At 45.8% G+C, this 21766-nt stretch overlaps 1 protein-coding gene across 1 annotated transcript in view; it reads right to left on the bottom strand.

Annotated features, from left to right (window-relative positions):
* EXOSC10 (exosome component 10) overlaps window positions 1-21766 on the bottom strand; it is a 30061-nt gene that overhangs the window by 6454 nt on the left and 1841 nt on the right. The window contains exons 3-19 of the mRNA XM_007980573.3: window positions 19130-19253; window positions 14900-15004; window positions 14427-14592; window positions 13987-14101; window positions 11234-11309; window positions 10909-11019; window positions 10558-10701; window positions 9266-9456; window positions 7620-7776; window positions 7300-7448; window positions 7061-7111; window positions 6276-6387; window positions 4157-4207; window positions 3921-3999; window positions 3392-3498; window positions 459-554; window positions 160-231 (exon numbers count right to left, since the gene is read on the bottom strand). Coding sequence (XP_007978764.3) covers window positions 160-231; window positions 459-554; window positions 3392-3498; window positions 3921-3999; window positions 4157-4207; window positions 6276-6387; window positions 7061-7111; window positions 7300-7448; window positions 7620-7776; window positions 9266-9456; window positions 10558-10701; window positions 10909-11019; window positions 11234-11309; window positions 13987-14101; window positions 14427-14592; window positions 14900-15004; window positions 19130-19253 — 1906 coding nt within the window. The remainder of the gene's footprint in view (window positions 1-159; window positions 232-458; window positions 555-3391; window positions 3499-3920; window positions 4000-4156; window positions 4208-6275; window positions 6388-7060; window positions 7112-7299; window positions 7449-7619; window positions 7777-9265; window positions 9457-10557; window positions 10702-10908; window positions 11020-11233; window positions 11310-13986; window positions 14102-14426; window positions 14593-14899; window positions 15005-19129; window positions 19254-21766) is intronic.

The following is a 21766-nucleotide window of genomic DNA, read 5'->3' as shown; positions in this document are numbered from 1 at the left end:
GCTTGAACCTGGGAGGTGGAGGTTGCAGTGAGCCGAGATCGTGCCACTGTACTCCAGCCTGGGTGACAAAATGAAACTCCGTATCAAAAAACAAAACAAAACAAAACAAAACAAACAACAACAAAAAAGTCTCTTAGAACAGGTGACAAGTCTACTTACTTCATAGATTTTTGTTGATGGATCGAACTTCGCTGCCTGAGAGACGGCACGGTGTCCTAGTGAGGGCAGAAACTGGAGGAAGGAAACGGCTGTGTGAAATGTTGCCGGGAACGGAATCTAGGCCCACAGCGCAGAGGCGCTCAGATGGGGGGCTGCTGGTGCCATGTTAGCGTCTTTGCCTGGACACCAGGGCAGCTGACACACTGGCTTCAGAGGCTTCCTTCCCAGGTGAAAGCATGTACAGCTGTAGGCATCTCTATATATCCTGTCAGCCCTGAGTACACAAAACTACGACTCACCATCCTAAATGGATTTTCAAAGGACTCCATGATGTTCTGGGCTTTTTTCTGTGCAATTGTCAATGGACCCCTTTTATTGTCTTCAGCACTAGGTTCCTGCAGGGACAGACAAAAAAATGATCGCCAATAACCATGATCATCTGTGACATCAAGATGCAAGCAAGACAGCAACAGTGAATAGTGATTTTTTTTGTTTTTGGAGACAGAGTCTCACTCTGTTGCCCAGGCTAGAGTGCAGTGGTGTGATCTCTGCTCACTGCAACCTCCATCTCCTGCATTCAGGCGATTCTCCTGCCTCAGCCTCCTGGGTAGGTGGGATTATAGGCACGTGCCACCATGCCCGGTTAATTTTTGTATTTTTAGCAGAGACCAAGTTTCACCATATTGGCCAGGCTGGTCTTGAACTCCTGACCTGAAGTGATCCACCCGTCTTGGCCTCCCAAAGTGTTGGGATTACAGGCATGAACCACCGTACGCACCCAGCCAGTAACAGTGATATTAATACCAATGGCTAAGGCTAATTTTTCATGCACTGTCCTATGTAGAAGGCGTTGTGTCTGCAACAGCACCCAGTAGCATTTCAATATCAATGTGCTGGATCAGTGAATTTTCACATGTCCGCATAGCCTATGTGGTGGTATTACTCTCACCACCTTACAGAGGAGGAAACTGAGGCCTACAGAGGTTGTGACAGTCTCAGAGGCTTGCAGTGAATATGAGCAGACCAAGGATTTAAACCCAGCATGGTCTAGCTCTAGAATATGAGGTCTTAATTGATGCCTGAAATTTATTTTATGTATGTATGTATATATTTTTTTGAGATAGTCTTGCTCTGTTGCCCAGGTTGGAGTGCAGTGGTGTGATCTCTGCTCACTGCAACCTCTGCCTCCCCGGTTCAAGCGATTCTCCTGACTCAGCCTACCGAGTAGCTGGGATTACAAGCATGCGCCACAACCCCCGGCTAATTTTTGTGTTTTTAGTAGAGACAGGGTTTCACCATGTTGGCCAGGCTGGTCTCAAACTCCTGACCTCAGATGATCTGCCCACCTTGCCCTCCAAAAGTGCTGGAAGCCACCGCACCATGCCTGAAATTTAATATTACATACCTTTACAGGGAATCATTGAAATTATGCAACAAAATGCTGCTTCCAACTGGGTTCATAAATATGTGCTATCCTTTTGCTTCATTTGTAATTATGCCCCTTTGCAACACAGAGTGTGGGGAGACCACAGCCTCCTTTACCCCAAACAGCACTTCCATATCAAAGCAGCCCAAAGTTCATGCTAACACGTTTAGCTAATAAATCACCTTCATAACTCAAATTAGCTCTGAGGTCAACTAAAGCACCTCATATTTTCTCATTAATTGCTAAAGCAAGGCCCAATCTAGATTTATGAGATTAAGTTAAAAACAAAAGTCAAGCCCAGGTCACATGGTGAAACCCCATCTCCACAAAACATACAAAAATTGGCTGGGCATGGTGGCACATGCCTGTAGTCCCAGCTACTCAGGAGAAGGCTGGGGCAGAAGGATTGCTTGAGCCCAGGAGGCAGAGGTTGTAGTGAGCCAAGGTGGTGCCACTGTACTCCCACCTGGGTGACAGAGTGAGATCCTGTCTCCAAAAAAAAAAAAAAAAAAGAAAAGAAAAAAAAAAAGCCGCGTGTGGTGGCTCATGTCTGTAATCCCAGCACTTTAGGAGGCTTAGGCAGGTAGATCACCTGAGGTCAGGCATTCGAGACCAGCCTGACCAACATAGCGAAACCCCATCTCTATTAAAAATGTAAAATATTAGCTGAGTGCGGTGGCAGGTACCTGCAATCCCAGCTACTACGGAGGCTGAGGCAGGAGAACTGCTTGAACTTGGGAGGTGGAGGTTGCAGTGAGCCGAGATGGTGCCATTGCACTCCAGCCTGGGCGACAAGAGTGAAACTCCATCTCAAAAAAACAAACAAAGGCCAGGCGCGGTGGCTCACGCCTGTAATTCCAGCACTTTGGGAGGCCGAGGTGGGCAGATCACAAAGGTCAGGAGATCGAGACCACAGTGAAACCCCGTCTCTACTAAAAATACAAAAAATTAGCCGGGCACGGTGGCGGGTGCCTGTAGTCCCAGCTACTCAGGAGGCTGAGGCAGGAGAATGGCGTGAACCCGGGAGGCGGAGCTTGCAGTGAGCCGAGATCGCGCCACTGCACTCCAGCCTGGGCGACAGAGCGAGACTCCGCTTCAAAAAAAAAACAAAAACAAACAAAACAAACAAACAAAAAAAGTGAAACAGCTGGGTGCAGTGACTCATGCCTGTAATCCCAGCTACTCGGGAGACTGAGGCAGGAGGAACATTTGAGCCTCAGAGGGAAAGGCTGCAGTGAGCCATGATTGTGCCACTGCATTCCAGCCTGGGTGACAGAACAACATTGTATCAAAAAAAAAAAAAAAAAAAAAAGGGTTTCAAAAGCGTTCCTCTTCTTCACTGAAAGCACACATATGTGATGCTGGGGTCAGGCAGGAAGCTACGGGCAGTGCACATTCTACAGTTCGTCGGACAGCACACCTACGCCACCCAAGATGGGCGTCCAGGTGAACCGTTTTTCCGCAGCCATCGCTGCAGCTTGTCAACAAAGTCCTGCTTGTATGTTCTCTTAGCGCAAGCCCTCCTCCTACTAGGTGCTGTTTGACAACAGGATGTCAGCCTTTCCCTGAAGATTTCTTCACACACAGAGCTCAGAGAATCCTCCATCCACGTCCCCAGACCACCTCCTCCAGAGTGGTCAGTGTCACCTTGCTCATCGTTCTCTGTGCCTCTCCCAGCACTGCTGGGTTTTGCTCTCAGCATTAGTCTTCGAGTGTAAGCAACACTCCAGGGAGACAACTTGCTGGATAAACCCAGTAAATCCCAGGGGGTCCTCATCACCTCAGTGAAGTTTCTGGGCTACTCACATTAAATAACGTGATGACAGCTGTGGCAATCAGGCATGTGGTACCCAGCAAGTTATCTTCTTTTTCATCAGGGAAGAGGCTCGCCTGCTTCTGAACTGGCACAGATCCTAGAGAAGCAGAAGATAATAAAGTCAAAGCCTACAGAATTTTATTTTGTTTGTTTATTTTTTCTTTTTGAGATGGAGTTTTGCTGTAGTCCCCTAGGCTGGAGTGCAATGGCACAATCTCGGCTCACTGCAACCTCCGCCCCTTGGTTCAAGTAATTCTCCTGCCTCTGCCTCCTAAGTAGCTGGGATTACAGGCATGTGCCACCACGTCCAGCTAATTTTTGTATTTCTAGTAGAGATGGGGTTTCACCATGTTGTCCAGGCTGGTCTCAAACTCCTGACCTCAGGTGATCCACCCGCCTCAGCCTTCCAATATGCTGGCATTACAGGCATAAGCCACTCCTGGCCAAGCATACAGAATTTGAGACAAGGTAGCTGTGCCCCAACCTCTTCAGGACAGTCAGGAGGGCTCTCAACTTTACCATTGGTTGGGATGATTGGATAGCCATCCGGAGGGGCATGGGAGCAGTCATGAGGTCCAAAGAGAACATTCTCCAATCTCTGCATCAAAAAGACACCAGCGGGCTGGCATGTAAAACGTGCAAGCCAGCAGTAGCTTTCTGCTAGCTGTCAGCACAGGCCTCTGTCAGAGGTATACTTGCACTGGCCGTGACTGACGTCTTCCCTCCCGGGGGAGAAAATGGATCCGACACTCTACCTCGGCACTGGGCAGCGGTCCGCTCTTCTTCACTCCAGCTGCAACTTCAGACTAACAATAAAAACAAAGAGAATTGGGGAAAGTTGCCCAAACGCCTCAAGTCCAACCCCCAGTCCCCAGCGCTGACTGTGTTCCTTTCCCAGCCTGTTTCTCAAGAGCCCGGAGGTTTTCTTTCCTCTCTTCACTCTTTACAGTGCCTGGCACGATAATTATTTGGTGCTCAATAATTACTTGTAGAATGAAAGAATAAAGCTCTTTATCATGACTAAGCACAATAGGAAGGATTCCAAAGAGTGTGAAAAAGACTCTTCTCTAGTAATCAAGGTCTCTCTTTACTTGGACAAAGCACAAAGCTTACAAAACATTTTTAACATAAAAATTGCAAATGTGGGGCTGGCAGGTGGCTCATAACTGTAATTTCAGCACTTTGGGAGGCCAAGCTGGGAGGACTTCTTGAGCCCAGGGGTTCAAGACCAGTCTGTGAAACACAGCAAGACCCAGCTCTATAAAAAATTTTTAAAAAACTGAGCTGGGTATGGTGGTGTGTGCCTGTGGTCCCAACACCACTTGAGCCTAGCAGATGGAGGCTACAGTAAGCCATGATTGTACCACTGCACTCCAGCCTGGGTGACAGAGCAAGACCCTGTCTCAAAACAACAACGACAAAAAAACCCAAAAGAAAACTGGATGTCATTGTCATCATTTGCTATGAAGTCCCATCAATCTTTTCCTCTGATGTTTCCTATACCTGTTTTTTCCTTTCCAGTCTGTGATTCCTCACTTATTTAGGGAGCTATCACTTCATATCTGGGCCACTGCCAGGCTCCCAAAACTAGCTCCCTCTGCTGAGGTCACCACTCCATCTCACTCCACCAGATTAACTGCCTTAGAACAGTGAATTGGCCCAGTTACCAGATAGTACTTGCTGCTGAATCATCAAAGCTAAGGTCATAAAATAAAAAGAATGAGTTTTCACATAAATAAAAAGATAGCTTTCAACTATCATTAAAAAAAAAAAGCAGCTAAATTTATCAAGATACACACACTGGATTTCCCAAGCCCTATTATTTCCTTAGGGTTGTTTAGAATGGATACCAGCTCATGAATCTAGGCAGCCACAAGGAATAAGATGCTAGCAGAAAAAACAGGCCTGCTAAGGCTGGGCGTGATGGCTCAAGCCTGTAATCCCAGCACTGTGGGAGGCCAGGTGGGCGGATCACCTGAGGTCAGGAGTTCAAGACCAGCCTGGCCAATATTGTGAAACCCCGCCTCTACTAAAAATACAAAATTAGCCGGGCGTGGTGGTGCACGCCTGTAATCCCAGCAACTAGGTAGGCTGAGTCATGAGAATCGCTTGAACCCTGGAGGCAGTGAGCCGAGATCCTACCATTGCACCCCAGCCTGGACGACAACAGTGAGACTCTGTCTCAAAAAAAAAGAAAAAAGAAAAAAGAAAAAAAGGCCAGGAGCGGTGGCTCACACCTGTAATCCCAGCACTTTGGGAGGCCAAGGTGGGTGGGTCACGAGGTGAAGAGATCGAGACCATCCTGGCTAACATGGTGAAACCCTGTCTCTATAAAAATACAAAAAAATTAGCCAGGCATGGTGGCATGCACCCGTAGTCCCGGCTACTCAGGAGGATGAGGCAGGAGAATTGCTTGAACCCGGAAGGTGGAGGTTGCAGTGAGCCGAGATTGGGCCGCTGCACTCCAGCCTGCAGACAGAGCAAGACTCTGTCTTAAAAAAACAAAAACAAAAAACAAAAACCAGGCTTGCTAAGTTAGGACCCTTCAGTAGAAAATCTTTTTTTTTTTTTTTTTGAGACAGAGTCTCACTCTGTTTCCCAGCCTAGAGTGCAGTGGTATGATCTCGGCTCACTGCAACCTCCACCTCCCAGGTTCCAGCGACTCTCCTGCCTCAGCCTCCAGAGTAATTGGTATCACAGGTGCGCACCGCACACCCGGCAAATTTTTTGTATTTTTAGTAGACACGGAGTTTTACCATGTTGGCCACGCTGGTTTCGAACTCCTGACCTGAAATGATCCATCCATCTCAGCCTCCCAAAGTGCTGGGACGACAGGCATGAGCCACCAGGCCTGGCCACAGAAAAGCTTCTTACCTTGAGCAGGGGCATCTCTCGAGCCTGCTGGATTAAAAGGTGCATTTCATTGATCTGCTGCCGCACAAGGGGTGGTACTGGGTTGCAGCAAGCTATGATGCCCTGAGGTTCCCTGAAGACAAGAACACACTCAGTTTGTCACTCAGAAATGCAGCCCTCAAACACTTCCAGATAAGAATAACGACTGGGTAAAGCCAGGGTAGCACATCTAAGCTGAAGCTACAGCTAGGTGACTAAGGAAACACTGATGTCAGGCCAGTCTAGGCCAACTTCTCCATGTGTTCTTTGCAACACCAAGCTTTAAGTGGATCCCTCTTGGAGCCTGACTCCTGCAATCAGGGACAGCTGGAAGTAAGTGCCACAGCACTATGGATTCTCAATTCCGCAGGGGGCAACCAATGGGCTGTGGATTTTGATTCTTGCTTATACTTCAGTCAAGATCACAAAACGTTTAAGATCATGAGCTGCTTGAATTTGGAAGAAAGTACAGAGGAGAGAATCTGGGACATTTTCTTCCCTTGCAAGTAGATGCTATAAGGCTCAGAGAGTTAAAATGAACTCAAAACTAAGGCATAATCATTGAAATGATTCCAGTTCAGAAGTTTTAATTCTTAAATGGCAGCCTGAGGGCAGACATTCTATATTCCTTTGACTTGCTACCTTCCAAGCTTAGAGCATTAATCTCCGAGTAAGCAGCCTTGGGAAATAGCAACCAGAAAAGCTTGATTTTGAAGAACATAAGATCTACTGAGAAAGTAAGAACAATAATCAGCTCTCAGACTCACTTAGGCAGTTCTTCAGCTATTTTCAGCATCATGTGGTTTGGCAGTACATATCTGGAAAAAAAAAAAAAAAAAAGCACACACAGTGGGAACACATCATATTCAGCCAGCAAGTTCCATTAGATACTGTCACATAGGGGAAACAAGCAGCTTTCATGGCAAAAGAAAAAAGTCCATTATTTACCTGTTATTAGATCTCCTCAGTCTGGAAACAAGCATTAAAAGAATCTCTAATCCCTTACCCATAACTTTCATCTTCCCTGCGAGCGGTTTTATCCCTCCAGGCAAACAGCAGCTGAAAGGCTGTCAACTGCTGTGTGTTAAGGTGCTTCTTTTGCTTCCTATAGAGTTCAAGGTAGGACTCGTCCGTGAAGATAGGTTTGATGAATTTCTACAAAGTATTAGAGAATATTCAAAATCAACGGGAATCAAAATTGTGTGCCCTGGGCTCTGCAAAACGTTTGGCTCTTTTCATGAATTTAAGGAGCAAACCTAAGAACTAGAACCTGGCCAGACACAGAGCCCGAGTGTCGTGGTCTGTGTGACTGTGGCTGAGGTGTACCTTGAGGCAGATGTCCCTGCTCCGCTGCCACACCACCTGCAGCTGCACGGGCTGGCCGTTGCCGCGCTCCCACAGCTCCAGCCTCATTTTGTCATAGATGTATAGCAGGTAGTGGGTGTCATCCCGGGCATAGCTGAGCATCTCCTCAGGCAGAGGGCTGGAATTGCAGAGGACACTATTTCACTGATTGCCCCCAATGACAGCAATTCAATTTGTCTATTCCTTGGGTGCTGGGACTTCCTTAGACTCTTCCAATATGAAAGATCCTTTCATAGCCAATACTGCAGTTATGCCAACACTTCCCAGATTTTAACATGATAAACCATTATTTTAACAGCTGGGTGGAAAGGGAGGCAGGATAATGCGGTGGTTAAAATAAGGGCACTGTCAGCTACTCTGGACACACACAAGAGGCAGCAGAAAAGGGGGCACTGCTGTCCTGAGTTCAAATCTCAGCTCCAGATGTCTGTCCTTGGACAAGTTCCTTAACCTCTTTGGGCTTACCCACCTAACTTGTGAAATGAGAACCAGGTACTTCATAGGCTGTTGTGAGGACTACATAGGACCACATCCTTGAAGCACTTAGCCCAGAGCTTGGCACAGGGTAAGGGCTCAGTAAAAGGGAGTGGTTTTTAGATTTTATCAATTTTCGTCTTTTATTTGGACTTTATCAGTCCAAATGTAATTTTACTTTTATATTTAGAAATTCTGGCATTCTGGGCCAGGTGCAGTGGCTCATGCCTGTAATCCCAGCACTTTGGGAGGTGGAGGCGGGAGGATCACCTGAGGTTGGGAGTTCGAGACCAGCCTAACCAACATGGAGAAACCCTGTCTCTACTGAAAATACAAAATTAGCTGGGCGTGGTGGCGCCTGTCTGTAATCCTAGCTACTCGGGAGGCTGAGGCAGAATTGCTTGAACCTGGGAGGCGGAGGTTGCAGTGAGCTGAGATCGCGCCATTGCACTCTAGCCTGGGCAACAAGAGTGAAACTCCGTCTCAAAAAAAAAAAAAAAAAAAAAAAGAAAAGAAAAGAAAAGAAATTCCGGCATTCTGGCATGTGGAATTCCTGGAAAAGCTCAGCGGCACCTTCCTATGACAGGTGCAAGCTCGGAGAGGTAGCAAACAAGCAGAAAATGACCAAGCTGAGCAAGGCCTGCAGGAAGTGGGGCAAAACTGCTACCTTATGCCACAAAAAATGCTCAATATAAAGCTAAACCAACAGTGTCCTTTAGAATTCTTTCCCACCTATGGAAGATCATCTTACACACACACACAGTCATCCCTAGGGAAGATCTTACACACACACACACACACACACACACACACAGACACACACACAAAATCATCTAGTAGAGAGATCCCAGTTTCAAACAAGAGACCAGTACGGGCAAATACTGACTTGGCACCTCTTTTTCAGCCACTATTTCCATGAAACACAGTGTAACTGCATCAGCCCATCATAAAGTCCACATTATCGTTAAAGAATTTCCTACCACTTTTATGCTGCTGAAGATGCCTGGTGAAAACCTGATGCCATTCATCTCAATGAGTATGGTATGGCTCAAACCCAGGTCTCTCTGGACGACAGGTTAATGAATAATCACTTTCTTCTGCCACCCACATTTCCTCATTAAGAGCAAACTGACCGTATTCTCCAATCAGCCAGCTGATACTGCTTGTTTGAGTCCACATTGCAGTAGAGTTTCAGGAGATGATCGAGTGAGTGCCTGCCCAGGTTAAGAAGGCGTGCTGCCTGATGGGTATCAAACATGTTTACTACATACAACCCAAAGTCTTTCTGTAGCCACTCTATGTCTGAATCAGCACCATGGAAGACCTGAAAACAGAACCAAAGTCATGCAGTACACTGGTAGCAGGCCACTCATGCTCGGAAATTAACTCTGCCTCTAGTTTATTAGAACACTGGAATTAGAAGGTAGTCTCTGCTGTCCCGTCTGTAGTGCAGTGGTGTGATCTTGGCTCACTGCAACGTCTGCCTCCTGTGCTCCAGCAATCCTCCCACCTCAGCCTCCCAAGTAGTTGGGAGGCATGCCACTATGCCCAGCTGAACTTTGGTATTTTTTGTAAAGATGAGGTTTCACTATGTTCCCCAGGCTGGTCTCATTCTCCTGGGCTCAAGTGATCCTCCTGCCTCAGCTTACCAAAGTGCTGGGATTACAGGCCTAAGCCGCCTCGCCTGGCTGAAGCCAATGTTCTAATCAAGATTAGACATATGCAGCCGGGAGTGGTGACTCACACCTGTAATCCCAGCACTTTGGGCCAAGGTGGGTGGATTGCTTGAGGTCAGGAGTTTGAGACCAGCCTGACCAACATGGCGAAACCCTGTCTCCACTGAAAATACAAAAATTAGGCGGGTGTGGTGGCGTATGCCTGCAATCCCAGCTACTCGAGAGGCTGAGGCAGGAGAATCGCTTGAACCTGGGAAGCGGAGGTTGCGGTGAGCCGAGATCGTGCCATTGCACTCCAGCCTGGGCAACAAGGGCAAAACTCTGTCTCAAAAAAAAAAAAAAAAATTAGATATATGAGTTTTAAAAGTTTCTTTTGTCTTCTGTCACAGCTTTCTACACTCCTGATTCCATACCCTTAAAGTCTGAAACTGTTATCAACCAATGAGACATGTGAAAGCAGCTCTAGTAGCTTCAGTACGGTCATTAAGTCCAAACAATCTTGACGGCTGGGGCTCACTGCAGTAGTCATTAAAATTATTTAACATTTTTCTGGGTGGTAACAAGCTAAGTCTTAGCTGTTCTAACAGGGATTTAGAAACAAAAGCCATTTAGCATGGTACCCTAGTTAGGAAATGACACGATTCCGCCCGACTTGACTGGGTCTAGGTTGAAATGATGAAATAGTACACTGCAAAGCACTAAAATTCTTGTATGAGCTCACATGCATGAGTTACAAAAGGCTGGCTGACCTTAACGATAGCTGGGTCTGTGAGGCTCTCATTGAGAATGTACATGTCACTTCGAAGCTCCAGAGTGTCAATGATGAAGTCTTCCGTCCGAGTGGAAATTTGCATCAGACAGGTCAGTCCCAGGAAGCTCCTGTAAGAGTGGTGCTAAACCACATAGAAGGAGGAGAGAAGAGAAAAAACAAAGATTATATTAGACTTTTCTTTACTGATTTTGAAAAGTCAGCTACAAAGCTAAGTTATATGATTAATTTTTTACCAAAAAAAATTATAATTAGTATCAATTTTATACTTCTCCAATAGATAAACTCACAGAAAATGTAAAAATTTTACCCAGGGTCATTTACAAGATACCTCCAAGTCGACTGCAAATTCCTGACAATTCAAGAGCTTTTCGTTGAGTTCCACAAGTTCATCCAGGGAGGATATGAAATGGCATGGTGTCTCTTCTATAGGTCTGTATAACTGCATCAAGAGAATAGTGAGAAAAAGGGAGGAATATAGAAATCATCCCCCAGTAAAGTACAAAGTGAACTACGTGTCTGAGAAATGACCCAAAACTGTAACTTTCTACCTTAAAGATCTTCAAGGAAAAGTCAAAATTGCATCAATGAGTCTACTTATTTGATTCCTCTTGGGCCACTACAAGGCCCCTTATAAACTAAGGCTGGGTACTAACCTGGGGTTGTGGCTTTTGAAACACTGAATCTGGTGGGGTAAAGTGATTTAGTTCATATTGATAAGGATGTGCAAACCTGAGTAAATAAAACAAAAAGAGAAATCATTCTGATTAATTCCACGATTCAAACGAAAAATAATGCCTCTTATCCAATCTGTAAAAACAAATGAGAAAAGGCCACCGTGAAAATATCTTCCTTTTATAAAGAGCTTCATTATTTCAGTAATTCGAGTACAAATCATAAATCAGATATTTACTCACTCTTAAAATACGATAATTAAGTCTATTCATTTCTTTAGAGAGCTGGAGATCCAAGCAGCTTTATAAAGATTTGAGTACTTATTTGCAAAGTACTGTATGGTTGATGTTGTGGATAATACCAAAATGAGAAATATATAATTCCTGTAGTTTGAAATAACACATCTGTAAAGTAAGGATGAAGCAAATATTTCAGTTGGCCAAGAGCTTAATGTTATGTTTTCTTCTGATCGTAAGAAATCTGTATAAAAATCCTCAACCTGTGATGTGTTCCTCGAGGATCACAGTAGCCCAGGAGGGCAGGGTTGCCTTTCATGGCCTTTATTTCTCCAGCACTTAGCTTGTGGCCTCACATTGCAGAGCTGGGGCTAAAGGCATGAATGCCCACACAGACTCTGGCTCTATGTGAGGAAAAGGCCAATACTAACCAAATTTTTATCACCTTTTTGCGTTATACTAAAGGCAACGTCCATTTGTCTATTTTAAGTGAAGTTTTTCCAAGATGCTTATATTGTCAGTAAAAAATGCCTTTTCTTTACTAAATTCATAAATGAGCCTTGGGCTGAGCACGGTGGCTCACGCCTGTAATCCCAGAACTTTGGAAGGTCAAGGCAGGAGGATTGCTTGAGGCCAGGAGTTTGAGGCCAGCCTGGGCAACACAGAAAGACCCTGTGTTTACAAAAATAAAAACTAAAATTAAAAAACAAGTCAGGTACCAGGTACGGTGATGTGTGCCTGTAGTACCAGTTACTAGGGAGGCTGAGGTAGGGGGATTGCTTGAGCCCCAGGGGTCAAGGCTACAGTGAGCTAGGATTGCACTATGGCATCCAGCCTGGGTGACAGAGCAAAACTTAAAAAAACAAAAAAACAAAAAAAGCCAGAGCCTTACCTACTATTTGAGTCCTAATAAGAAAGGCAGAGCAGTATAGTATGGAGGAAAGACAAATTTAAGAAAACATGGGGCTGGGTGTGGTGGCTCCAGCCTATAATCCCAGTACTTTGGGAGGCCAAGGAGGGTGGATCACCTGAAGTCAGGAGTTTGAGACCAGCCTGACCAACATGATGAAACCCTGTCTCTACTAAAAAAAAAAAAAAAAAAAAAAAGATACATTAGCCAGGTGTGGTGGCACATGCCTATAGTAATCCCAGCTACTTGGGAGGCTGAGGCAGCAGAATCATTTGAACCCAGGAGGCAGAGGTTGCAGTGAGCTGAGATCGAGCCACTGTACTCCAGCCTGGGCAACAAGAGCAAAACTCTGTCTCAAAAAGGAAAAAAAAAAAAAAAAGAAAGAAAACATGGGCCAGCTCTGGCCAGGCATAGTGGTTCATGCCTGTAATCCCAACACTTTGGGAGGGCAGGTTGGGAGAACTGCTGAGGCCAGAAATTCAAGACCAGACTGGACATACAGAAAATATAAAAATTAACTGTGCATGATGGCTCACGCTTGTGGTCACAGCTACTTGTGAGGCAGAGGCAGGAGGAACACTTGAGCCCAGGAGGTAAAGGCTGTAGTGAGCTGTGTTCATGCCACCACACTCCAGTCTGGGCAACAGAGCAAGACCCTGTCTCAAAGAAGTTCCAATTCTATGAGAAGTCTGCATCTCTCATTTTGCTTTTACATCTTTTTTTTTTTTTTCTTGGAGACAGAGTCTTACTCTATCACCCAGGCTGGAGTGTAGTGATGCCATCTCGGCTCACTGCAACCTCCACCTCCCAGGTTCAAGTGATTCTCCTGCCTCAGCCTCCTGAGTAGCTGGGATTACAGGCACACACCACCATGCCTGGCTAACTTTTGTATTTTCAGTAGAGGTGGGGTTTCATCACGTTGGCTAGGCTGGTCCTGAACCCCTGACCTCAGGTGATCCACCGGTCTCAGCCTCCCAAAGTGCTGGGATTACAGGCGTGAGCTACCGCGCTCAGCCCTTGCGTTTTACGTCTATAAAATGGGAATGAGGCCGGGCGCGGTGGCTCAAGCCTGTAATCCCAGCACTTTGGGAGGCCGAGACGGGCGGATCACAAGGTCAGGAGATCGAGACCATCCTGGCTAACACGGTGAAACCCCGTCTCTACTAAAAAATACAAAAAAACTAGCCGGGAGTGGTGGCGGGCACCTGTAGTCCCAGCTACTCCGGAGGCTGAGGCAGGAGAATGGCATAAACCCGGGAGGCGGAGCTTGCAGTGAGCCAAGATCCGACCACTGCACTCCAGCCTGGGTGACAGTGCGAGACTCCGTCTCGGGGAAAAAAAAAAAAAAATGGGAATGAGAGTCACTGCTACTTCTCAGGACTGCAGTGAGGTTTATGAGGCAATGCTGTGCAGGCCCTTTGTGAACACAAACAGCAGGTTTTATTGCTAAGGCCCAGGTTGGGGTAAGGAGGAAATCACTGCTCCTCAGATTGTTTTCATGTATATACTCCACAAAAGTGAAACTGTGAAAATGTGGCATAAAGGTAAGTACTCACAGCATAAAGCTCAGACATAGGCAAACACTTACATGTCTTGCTCAACCTGCTGGGTTCTCTGCTGATGGATGAAATCAGCCAGTGCAGGGGGGACGTCCAAGTCCTCAGGACGATCCTGTGGGCGTTCCCGCCTTTCCTTAGAGAGAGCTGGAGACCCAAGCAGTGACAAAAACATCATAAGCACATTCGTGTCTTTTCTAGTTACACAGGGGTAAACTGGCTCCCTTCGTGTTTTGTTTTTTTTTGAGACAGTGTCATGTTCTTTCCCCCAGGCTGAAGTGTGGTGGCACAGTCACAGCTCACTGTAGCCTTGACCTCCTGGGCTCAAGTGATCCTCCCACTTCAGCCTCTGGAATAGCTGAACTGGGCTCCCTTTGAAGAAAGGAGGGTGGAAGAGAGACCTGTACACCCTTCCTGGTTTTTGCATCAAATAAAGTGAGACTCAAACACAGGCAAAGTATGCACTATTTACCTTGAGGGAGAGGTTTCTGAGCATTGGGTTTGATGAAGATTTTAGGAAGAAATGGTGTGTTGGAATTGTCAATCTTCTCTCGAAACTTGAGCTGAGGTCGGATGATATTTTTTGCATGAAGCAGCCGGAAAGTTTCAGATTTTGCTTTTTTGCCATATTCTGCTGCCTACGATCAACGCATACAAATACTTTATAACACACCAACTTGATGAATTAGAAAAGTAAATTCCAATTTATGACTTCCAAGGAGACAAGAACATCGCAAGGGCCATTCACTTAAGAATGTATGTGCATGTGGAGGTCTTCAGAAAGTGGAGAAGAGGGTGTAATTAGGTTGCATGTGTTTATGAGAACAAACTAAAGAAGGCAGTGGCCAGTTCTCTAACAAATTAGAACAGAAATGCATGTCAGAATGAGCAAAATCCCTATTATGAAGCTGACATCAAGAGCCAGTTAATCTGAAAAGCCCTCACCTTACGGTTCCAGCTGGACACTACCGTTTTGGGGACCTGCAAGCCAGCAGGGAGGACAGGCTGTTGATTCTTGTTTACACCTGAGGCTTCATCCAGTAAAATACCCTAAAAGTAGAAGAGGTACTAGTAAAGCATTTTTCCTTTTGAGGTAGAGTTAATTACCTAACATTTTATTGGTTTAACACGGAGTATCACTCTGTCACCCAGGCTGGAGTGTAGCGGCATGATCTCGGCTCACTGCAACTCTTTACAGTTCTGAATAAGGCTCATTGCAACCTCTGCCTCCCGGGTTCAAGCGATTCTCCTGCCTCAGCCTCCCGAGTAGCTGGGACTACAGGTGCCCGCCACCACTCCCGGCTAGTTTTTTTGTATTTTTTAGTAGAGACGGGGTTTCACCCGGTTGGCCAGGCTGGTCTTGAAATCCTGACCTCAAGTGATCCGCCTGCCTCAGCCTTCCAAAGTGCTGGCATTATAGGCGTGAGCCACCACACCCAGCCTAATTCCCTAACATTTTAAAGAGATGTATTCAGAGACATTTGTGTAAGAAAATATACATATATAAGAACAGATCAATGTATCTATCAAAATATCATGTTGTATGTGATAAATATATAGCTGGTCCCCAATGTAAGACAGTTTGACTTATAATTTTTTGAGTTCACAATGGTGTGAAAGTGATTTGCATTTAGTAGAATCCATATTTCAAGCACACTTACAACCTGTTTTTTTTCTTTTTTTTTTGGAGACAGAGTGTCTTGCTCTGTTGTCAGGCTGGAGTGCAGTGGCGTGATCTCGGCTTACTGCAGCCTGCCTCCCGGTTCAAGCAATTCTCCTGCCTCAGCCTCCCAAGTAGTTGGGACTACAGACACGCACCACCATGCCCAGCTAATTTTTGTATTTTTAATAGAGATGGAGTTTTACTATGTTGGCCAGGATGGTCTTGATCTCTTGACCTTGTGATCTGCCTGCCTCGGCCTCCCAAAATGCTGGGATTATAGGTGTAAGCCACTGTGCCTGGCCCTGTTTTTCCTTTATTTTGAGATGGAGTCTCACTCTGTTGCCCAGGCTAGAGTGCAGTGGTCCAATCTCAGCTCGCTGCAGCCTTCGCCTCCTGGGTTCAAGCAATTCTCGTGCCTCAGCCTCCTGAGTATCTGGGACTACAGGCGCACACTACCAGGTCTGGTTAATTTTTGTATTTTTTTGTAGAGATGGGGTTTCACTATGTTGACCAGACTGGTCTTGAACTCCTGACCTCAAGTGATCCACCTCCCCTGGCTTCCCAAAGTGCTGGGATTACAGGCATAAGCTACTGTGCCCGGCCACAACCTGTTTTTCACTTTCAGAAGTATATTCAATGCTACTTGAATTATATGAGATATTCAACGCTGTAGTATAAAAATAGGCTTTGTGTAAGATTTTGCCCAACTGTAGATTAACGGAAGTTTTCTGAGCACACTTAAAGCAGGCTCAGTTACACTACTTGGTAAGTGAGGTGTATTAAATGCATTTTTGACTTATAATATAGGTTTATTGAGACATAACCAATTGTAAATCAAGGAGCACCTATACAAGTTTTGACAATTTAAAAAAACAAAAATTTTACAGAGTTGATCAATAAAGGTGATTAGTATGTCATGCCAAGTAATTAATGCATTATTTGTTCAAAGGCAGGCAGGACAGTAACTATCCATGCCCATTACTCGACTGACTCTTTACAGCTCTGAATTGGGCTGAAAATTCTAATATGATTTAATAGTGTAATGTGGTCACTAAAATAACTAAGAAGTCCCTGGACTGCCTACATTAAATACAGAAGTATACTGTTTAGAACGAGACTGCAGGGAGTCCTAATCTATTTTGCACTTTAAAGCAGACGTGAAATATCAGCTTGGGCGCTACTAACAGAGGCACACGCAGGTGATATATAGGAGTATGGCAGGACTTGAAATCACAATATACCAGAAACTGCAAAAAGATTTGTGGGCACTTAGACTAGGGAAGTGATAACTTCATGGGACAGGAGAGCATGATTTAAATATTTTCAGGACTGTCAGATGGTTGAGGTTAGATTTGTTTTCCACGATCCCTGTGTAATAATGTTCTGCCATAGAATTAGGCATAAATAGATAATAAGCAAGATAGAATAATACACAACTCCTTCCAATCCTGTGAGCTGGGGGGTTCAGTAGATTTTGAGTAACGGTATAAATCACCTCAATTTTGGTTGGGTGATATAAACGCCTCTTCTCTTGACAAATAGAATTTTCAAATCTTGTCAGGCACGGTGGCTCATGCCTGTAATCCTAGTGACTAAGGAGGCTGAGGTGGGGGGACTGTTTGAGGCCAGGATTGTTTGAGGAGTTCAAGACCAGCCTGGGCAACACAGCAAGACACCGTCTCTATAAAATTAAAAAAAAAATTAGCCAAATGTGGTGGTGCACACCTGCAGTCCCAGCTACTTGGGAGGCTCTGGTGGGAGGATCACTTGAGCCCAGGAGTTCGAGGTTGCAGTGAGCTATGGTTGTACCACTGCACTCCAGCCTGGGTGACAGAGCAAGACTTCAGTCTCCAGAAAAATATAAACAGAATTTGCAGATCTCGATGGCAGATTCAGAATAAGGCACTTTATTTATTTATTAATTTTAAATAAACACAAGGTCTCACTACGTTGCCCAGGCTGTTTCTGGAACTCCTGAGCTCAAGTAATCTTCTCACCTTGGCCTCCTATAGCGCTAGGATTACAGGAGTGAGCCACTGAACCTGGCCAGAATAAGGCAATTTAACTTTTTTTTTTTTTGAGATAGAGTTTCACTTTTGTTGCCCAGGCTGGAGTGCAATGGTGCAATCTTGGCTCACTGCAACCTCTGCCTCACGGGTTCAAGTGATTCTCCTGCCTCAGCCTCCCGAGTAGCTGGGATTACAAGTGTTCACCACCAAGCTCAGCTAATTTTTTATATTTTTAGTAGAGACGGGGTTTCACCATGTTAGCCAGGCTGGTCCTGAACCCCTGACCTCAGGTGATCTACCCACCTCGGCCTCCCAAAGTGCTGGGATTACAGGCATAAGCCACCACACCAGGCCACCTTTTTTTTTTGATACAGAGTCTCACTCTGTCACCCGGGCTAGAGTGCAGTGGCATAATCTCGGCTCACTGCAACCTCTGCCTCCCGGGTTCAAGCGATTCCCCTGCCTCAGTCTCCTGAATAGCTGGAATGACAGGCATGTGCTACCATGGCCTGATTAGTTTTTATATTTCAGTAGAGACAGGGTTTCACCATGTTGGCCAGGCTGGTCTCGAATTCCTGACCTCAGGTGATCACCTGCCTTGGCCTCCCAAAGTGCTGGGATTATAGGTGTGAGCCACCGCACTTGGCCGGAATAAGGCACTTTAAAAACAGGCTTTCAGGCCCAGCGCAGTGGCTCACATCTGTAATCCCAGCACTTTGGGAGGCCAAGACAGGCAGATCACTTGAGGCCGGGAGTTTGAGACTAGCCTGGCTAATATGACGAAACGATGTCTCTACTAAAAATACAAAAATTAGCCAGGAATAGTGGTGGGTGCCTGTAATCCCAGCTACTCAGGAGGCTGAGGCAGGAGAATCACTTGAACCTGGGAGGTGGAGGTTGCAGTGAGCCGAGATTGCCCCACTGTACTCCAGCCTGGGCGACAGAGCAAGACTCCATCTCAAAAAAAAAAAAAAAAAAATCCTCGATGGGGCAGTGATATTTTTAAGACAACTGTAATTGTTCTTAGAAAAAACATACCAACTATCAGAAGGGAATATTATTATAAGAAATGTTTTTTTTTTTTTTTTTTTTTTTTGAGACGGAGTCTGGCTCTGTCGCCCAGGCTGGAGTGCAGTGGCCAGATCTCGGCTCACTGCAAGCTCCGCCTTCCGGGTTCACGCCATTCTCCTGCCTCAGCCTCCCGAGTAGCTGGGACTACAGGCACCCGCCACCTCGCCCGGCTAGTTTTTTGTAATATTTAGTAGAGACGGGGTTTCACCGTGTTAGCCAGGATGGTCTCGATCTCCTGACCTCGTGATCCACCCGTCTCCGCCTCCCAAAGTGCTGGGATTACAGGCTTGAGCCACCGCGCCCGGCCTATAAGAAATGTTAAGCTTATTTTCTTTTCATTTTCTAAGGTGCCTGGGTTGCTCCGTCTATTCATATATTTTAATAATACAAAGCTCTTTGTTAGTTACCATAAGAGTAAAGGAAAATACTCACCACTCTCTCCAGAATTACATCATTGGCATCAACCAGCAGATCAAACTTGTCTTCCAACTCTGTCACTTTACTTCGATCCTTAATGTTGCTGCGACACCCATGGTATTGCATTACTCGGCTCATGCTAAGCAAAGGAAAACCAAGGTTAGCTTGTAGATTTTTATTTCATTTGTTTACATTCTGTGAGAGAAAATGTTCAAATGATGTGGCTTGGACTGTTCCCAACACATTTTTTTTTTTTTTTTTTTTGAGACAGAGTCTTACTCTGTTGCCCAGGCTGGAGTGCAGTGGCATGATCTTGGTTCTCTGCAACCTCCACCTCCCGGGTTCAAGCAATTCTCGTGTCTCAGCCTCCTGGGTAGCTGGGATTACAGGCACACACCACCAGGTCTGGTTAATTTTTGTATTTTTGGTAAAGACGAGGTTTCACCATGTGGGCCAGGCTGGTCTCGAACTCCTGACCTGAAGTGATCTGCCTGCCTTGGCCTCCCCAAGTGCAGCCTCCGCCTCCCGGATTCAAGCGATTCTCATGCCTCAGCCTCCTGAGTAGCTGGGATTATAGGCACATGCCACCAGGTCTGGCTAATTTTTGTATTTTTAGTAAAGATGAGGTTTCGCCACGTTGGCCAGGCTGGTCTCGAACTCTTGACCTGAAGTGATCCACCTGCCTCAGCCTCCCAAAGTTCTGGGACTACAGGTGTGAGCCACGAGCCCAGGCTTTTTCTTTCTTTTCTTTTCTTTTTTTTTAAAGAGACAGGGTCTTGCTCTGTTGCCCAGGCTGGAATGCATCAGTGCAATCACAGGTCCCTGCAGCCTCGAACTCCTGGGCTCAAGTGATACTCCCACCTCAGCCTCCCAAGTAGTTGCAACTACAGAGGTGCACCATCACTCCCAGCTACTTTAAAAATTTTTTGTAGGGATGGAGTCTCCCTGTGTTGCCCAGGCTGGTCTTGAACTCATGGGCTCAAGTGATCCTTCTGCCTCGGCCTCCCAAAGCACTAGGATTACAGGCATGAGCCGCCATGTCCAGCCCCCAATACTTTTTGATGAAACCAATAAAACTTGCACCCCAGCTGGGTGCAGTGGCTCACACCTGTAATCCTAGTGCTTCGGGAGGCTGAGGTGGATGGATCACCTGAGGTCAGGACTTCGAGAGCAGCCTGGCCAACATGGTGAAACCCCATCTCTACTAAAAACATAAAAAATTGGCTAGGCACAGGGGCTTATACCTGTAATCCCAGCACTTTGGGAGGCCGAGGTGGGTGGATCACGAGGTCAGGAGTTCGAGACCAGCCTGGCCAACATGGTGAAACCCCCCTCTACTAAAAATACAAAAATTAGCCAGGAGTGGTGGTACGTGCCTGTTACCCCAGCTACTGGGGAGGCTGAGGCATGAGAATCGCTTGATCTTGGGAGGTAGAGGTTGCAGTGAGCCGAGATTGCACCACTGCACTCCAACCTGGGTGACAGAGTAAGACTCCGTCCTCCACACCCCCTAAAAAAAAAATTAGCCGGTTGTGGTGCTGTACACCTGTAATCCCAGCTACTTGGAGGCCTAGGCAGGAGAATCACTTGAACCTGGGAGGCACAGGTTGCCGTGAGCCGAGATTGAGCCAATGCACTCCAGCCTGGGTGATGAAGCAAGGCTCTGCTTCAAAAAAAAAATAAATAAATAAATAAAAAATAAATAAATAAATAAATAAATAAAAAATAAATAAAAGAAATACCTGCTACTCTACAAGTTGTGTGAAATAATCTTGGATCTGGCTGGGCACAGTGGCTCATGCCTGTAATCCCAGCACTTTGGGAGGCTGAGGTGGGTGGATCATGAGGTCAGGAGATCAAGACCAGCCTGGCTAACATGGTGAAACCCCATCTCTACTAAAATAACAAAAAATTAGCTGGGTGTGGTGGTGGACGCCTGTAGTCCCAGCTATTCGGGAGGCTGAGGCAGGAGAATGGTGTGAACCCAGGAGGCGGAGCTTGCCGTGAGCCGAGATCGTGCCCTTGCACTCCAGCCTGGGTGACAGAGTGAGACTCCATCTCAAAAAAAAAAAAAAAAAAAGAAAGAAAGAAAGAAAGAAAGAATGAATCTTGGATCTAAGTGTTCAATTCCCATATTAATTAAAAAAGATCTCTACAAAAGTCAATGTTTTTTTTGTTTTTTGTTTTTTTGAGACAGAGTCTCACTCTGTTGCCCAGGCTGGAGTGCAGTGGCGGGATCTCAGCTCACTGCAAGCTCCACCTCCCAGGTTTACGCCATTCTCCTGCCTCAGCCTCCCGAGTAGCTGGGACTACAGGCGCCTGCCACCTCGCCCGGCTAGTTTTTTATATTTTTTAGTAGAGGGGGTTTCACCGTGTTAGCCAGGATGGTCTCGATCTCCTGACCTTGTGATCTGCCTGTCTAGGCCTCCCAAAGTGCTGGGATTACAGTCAATGTATTTTTTAAGTACAAAAGTCAATACATTTTTAAAAAGCTAAACTAAAAATATACCAAGTAATATTTCCCTCATCAAAATCCATTGCTTCAATTTTCATATTTTATGGCTCTTCATACCACAGAAAATGTTTAAGGAAAAATAAATTTCAGGAAAAATTTATCTTTGTTTTCATTTCTTTTCATTAACACAAGAAAAC

This window comes from Chlorocebus sabaeus, chromosome 20, assembly GCF_047675955.1.
Source record: "Chlorocebus sabaeus isolate Y175 chromosome 20, mChlSab1.0.hap1, whole genome shotgun sequence".
In the NCBI taxonomy this organism is placed as follows: domain Eukaryota; kingdom Metazoa; phylum Chordata; class Mammalia; order Primates; family Cercopithecidae; genus Chlorocebus; species Chlorocebus sabaeus.
Note: the sequence above shows the minus strand (reverse complement) of the source record. Positions and strands in the feature narration are given on the sequence as shown.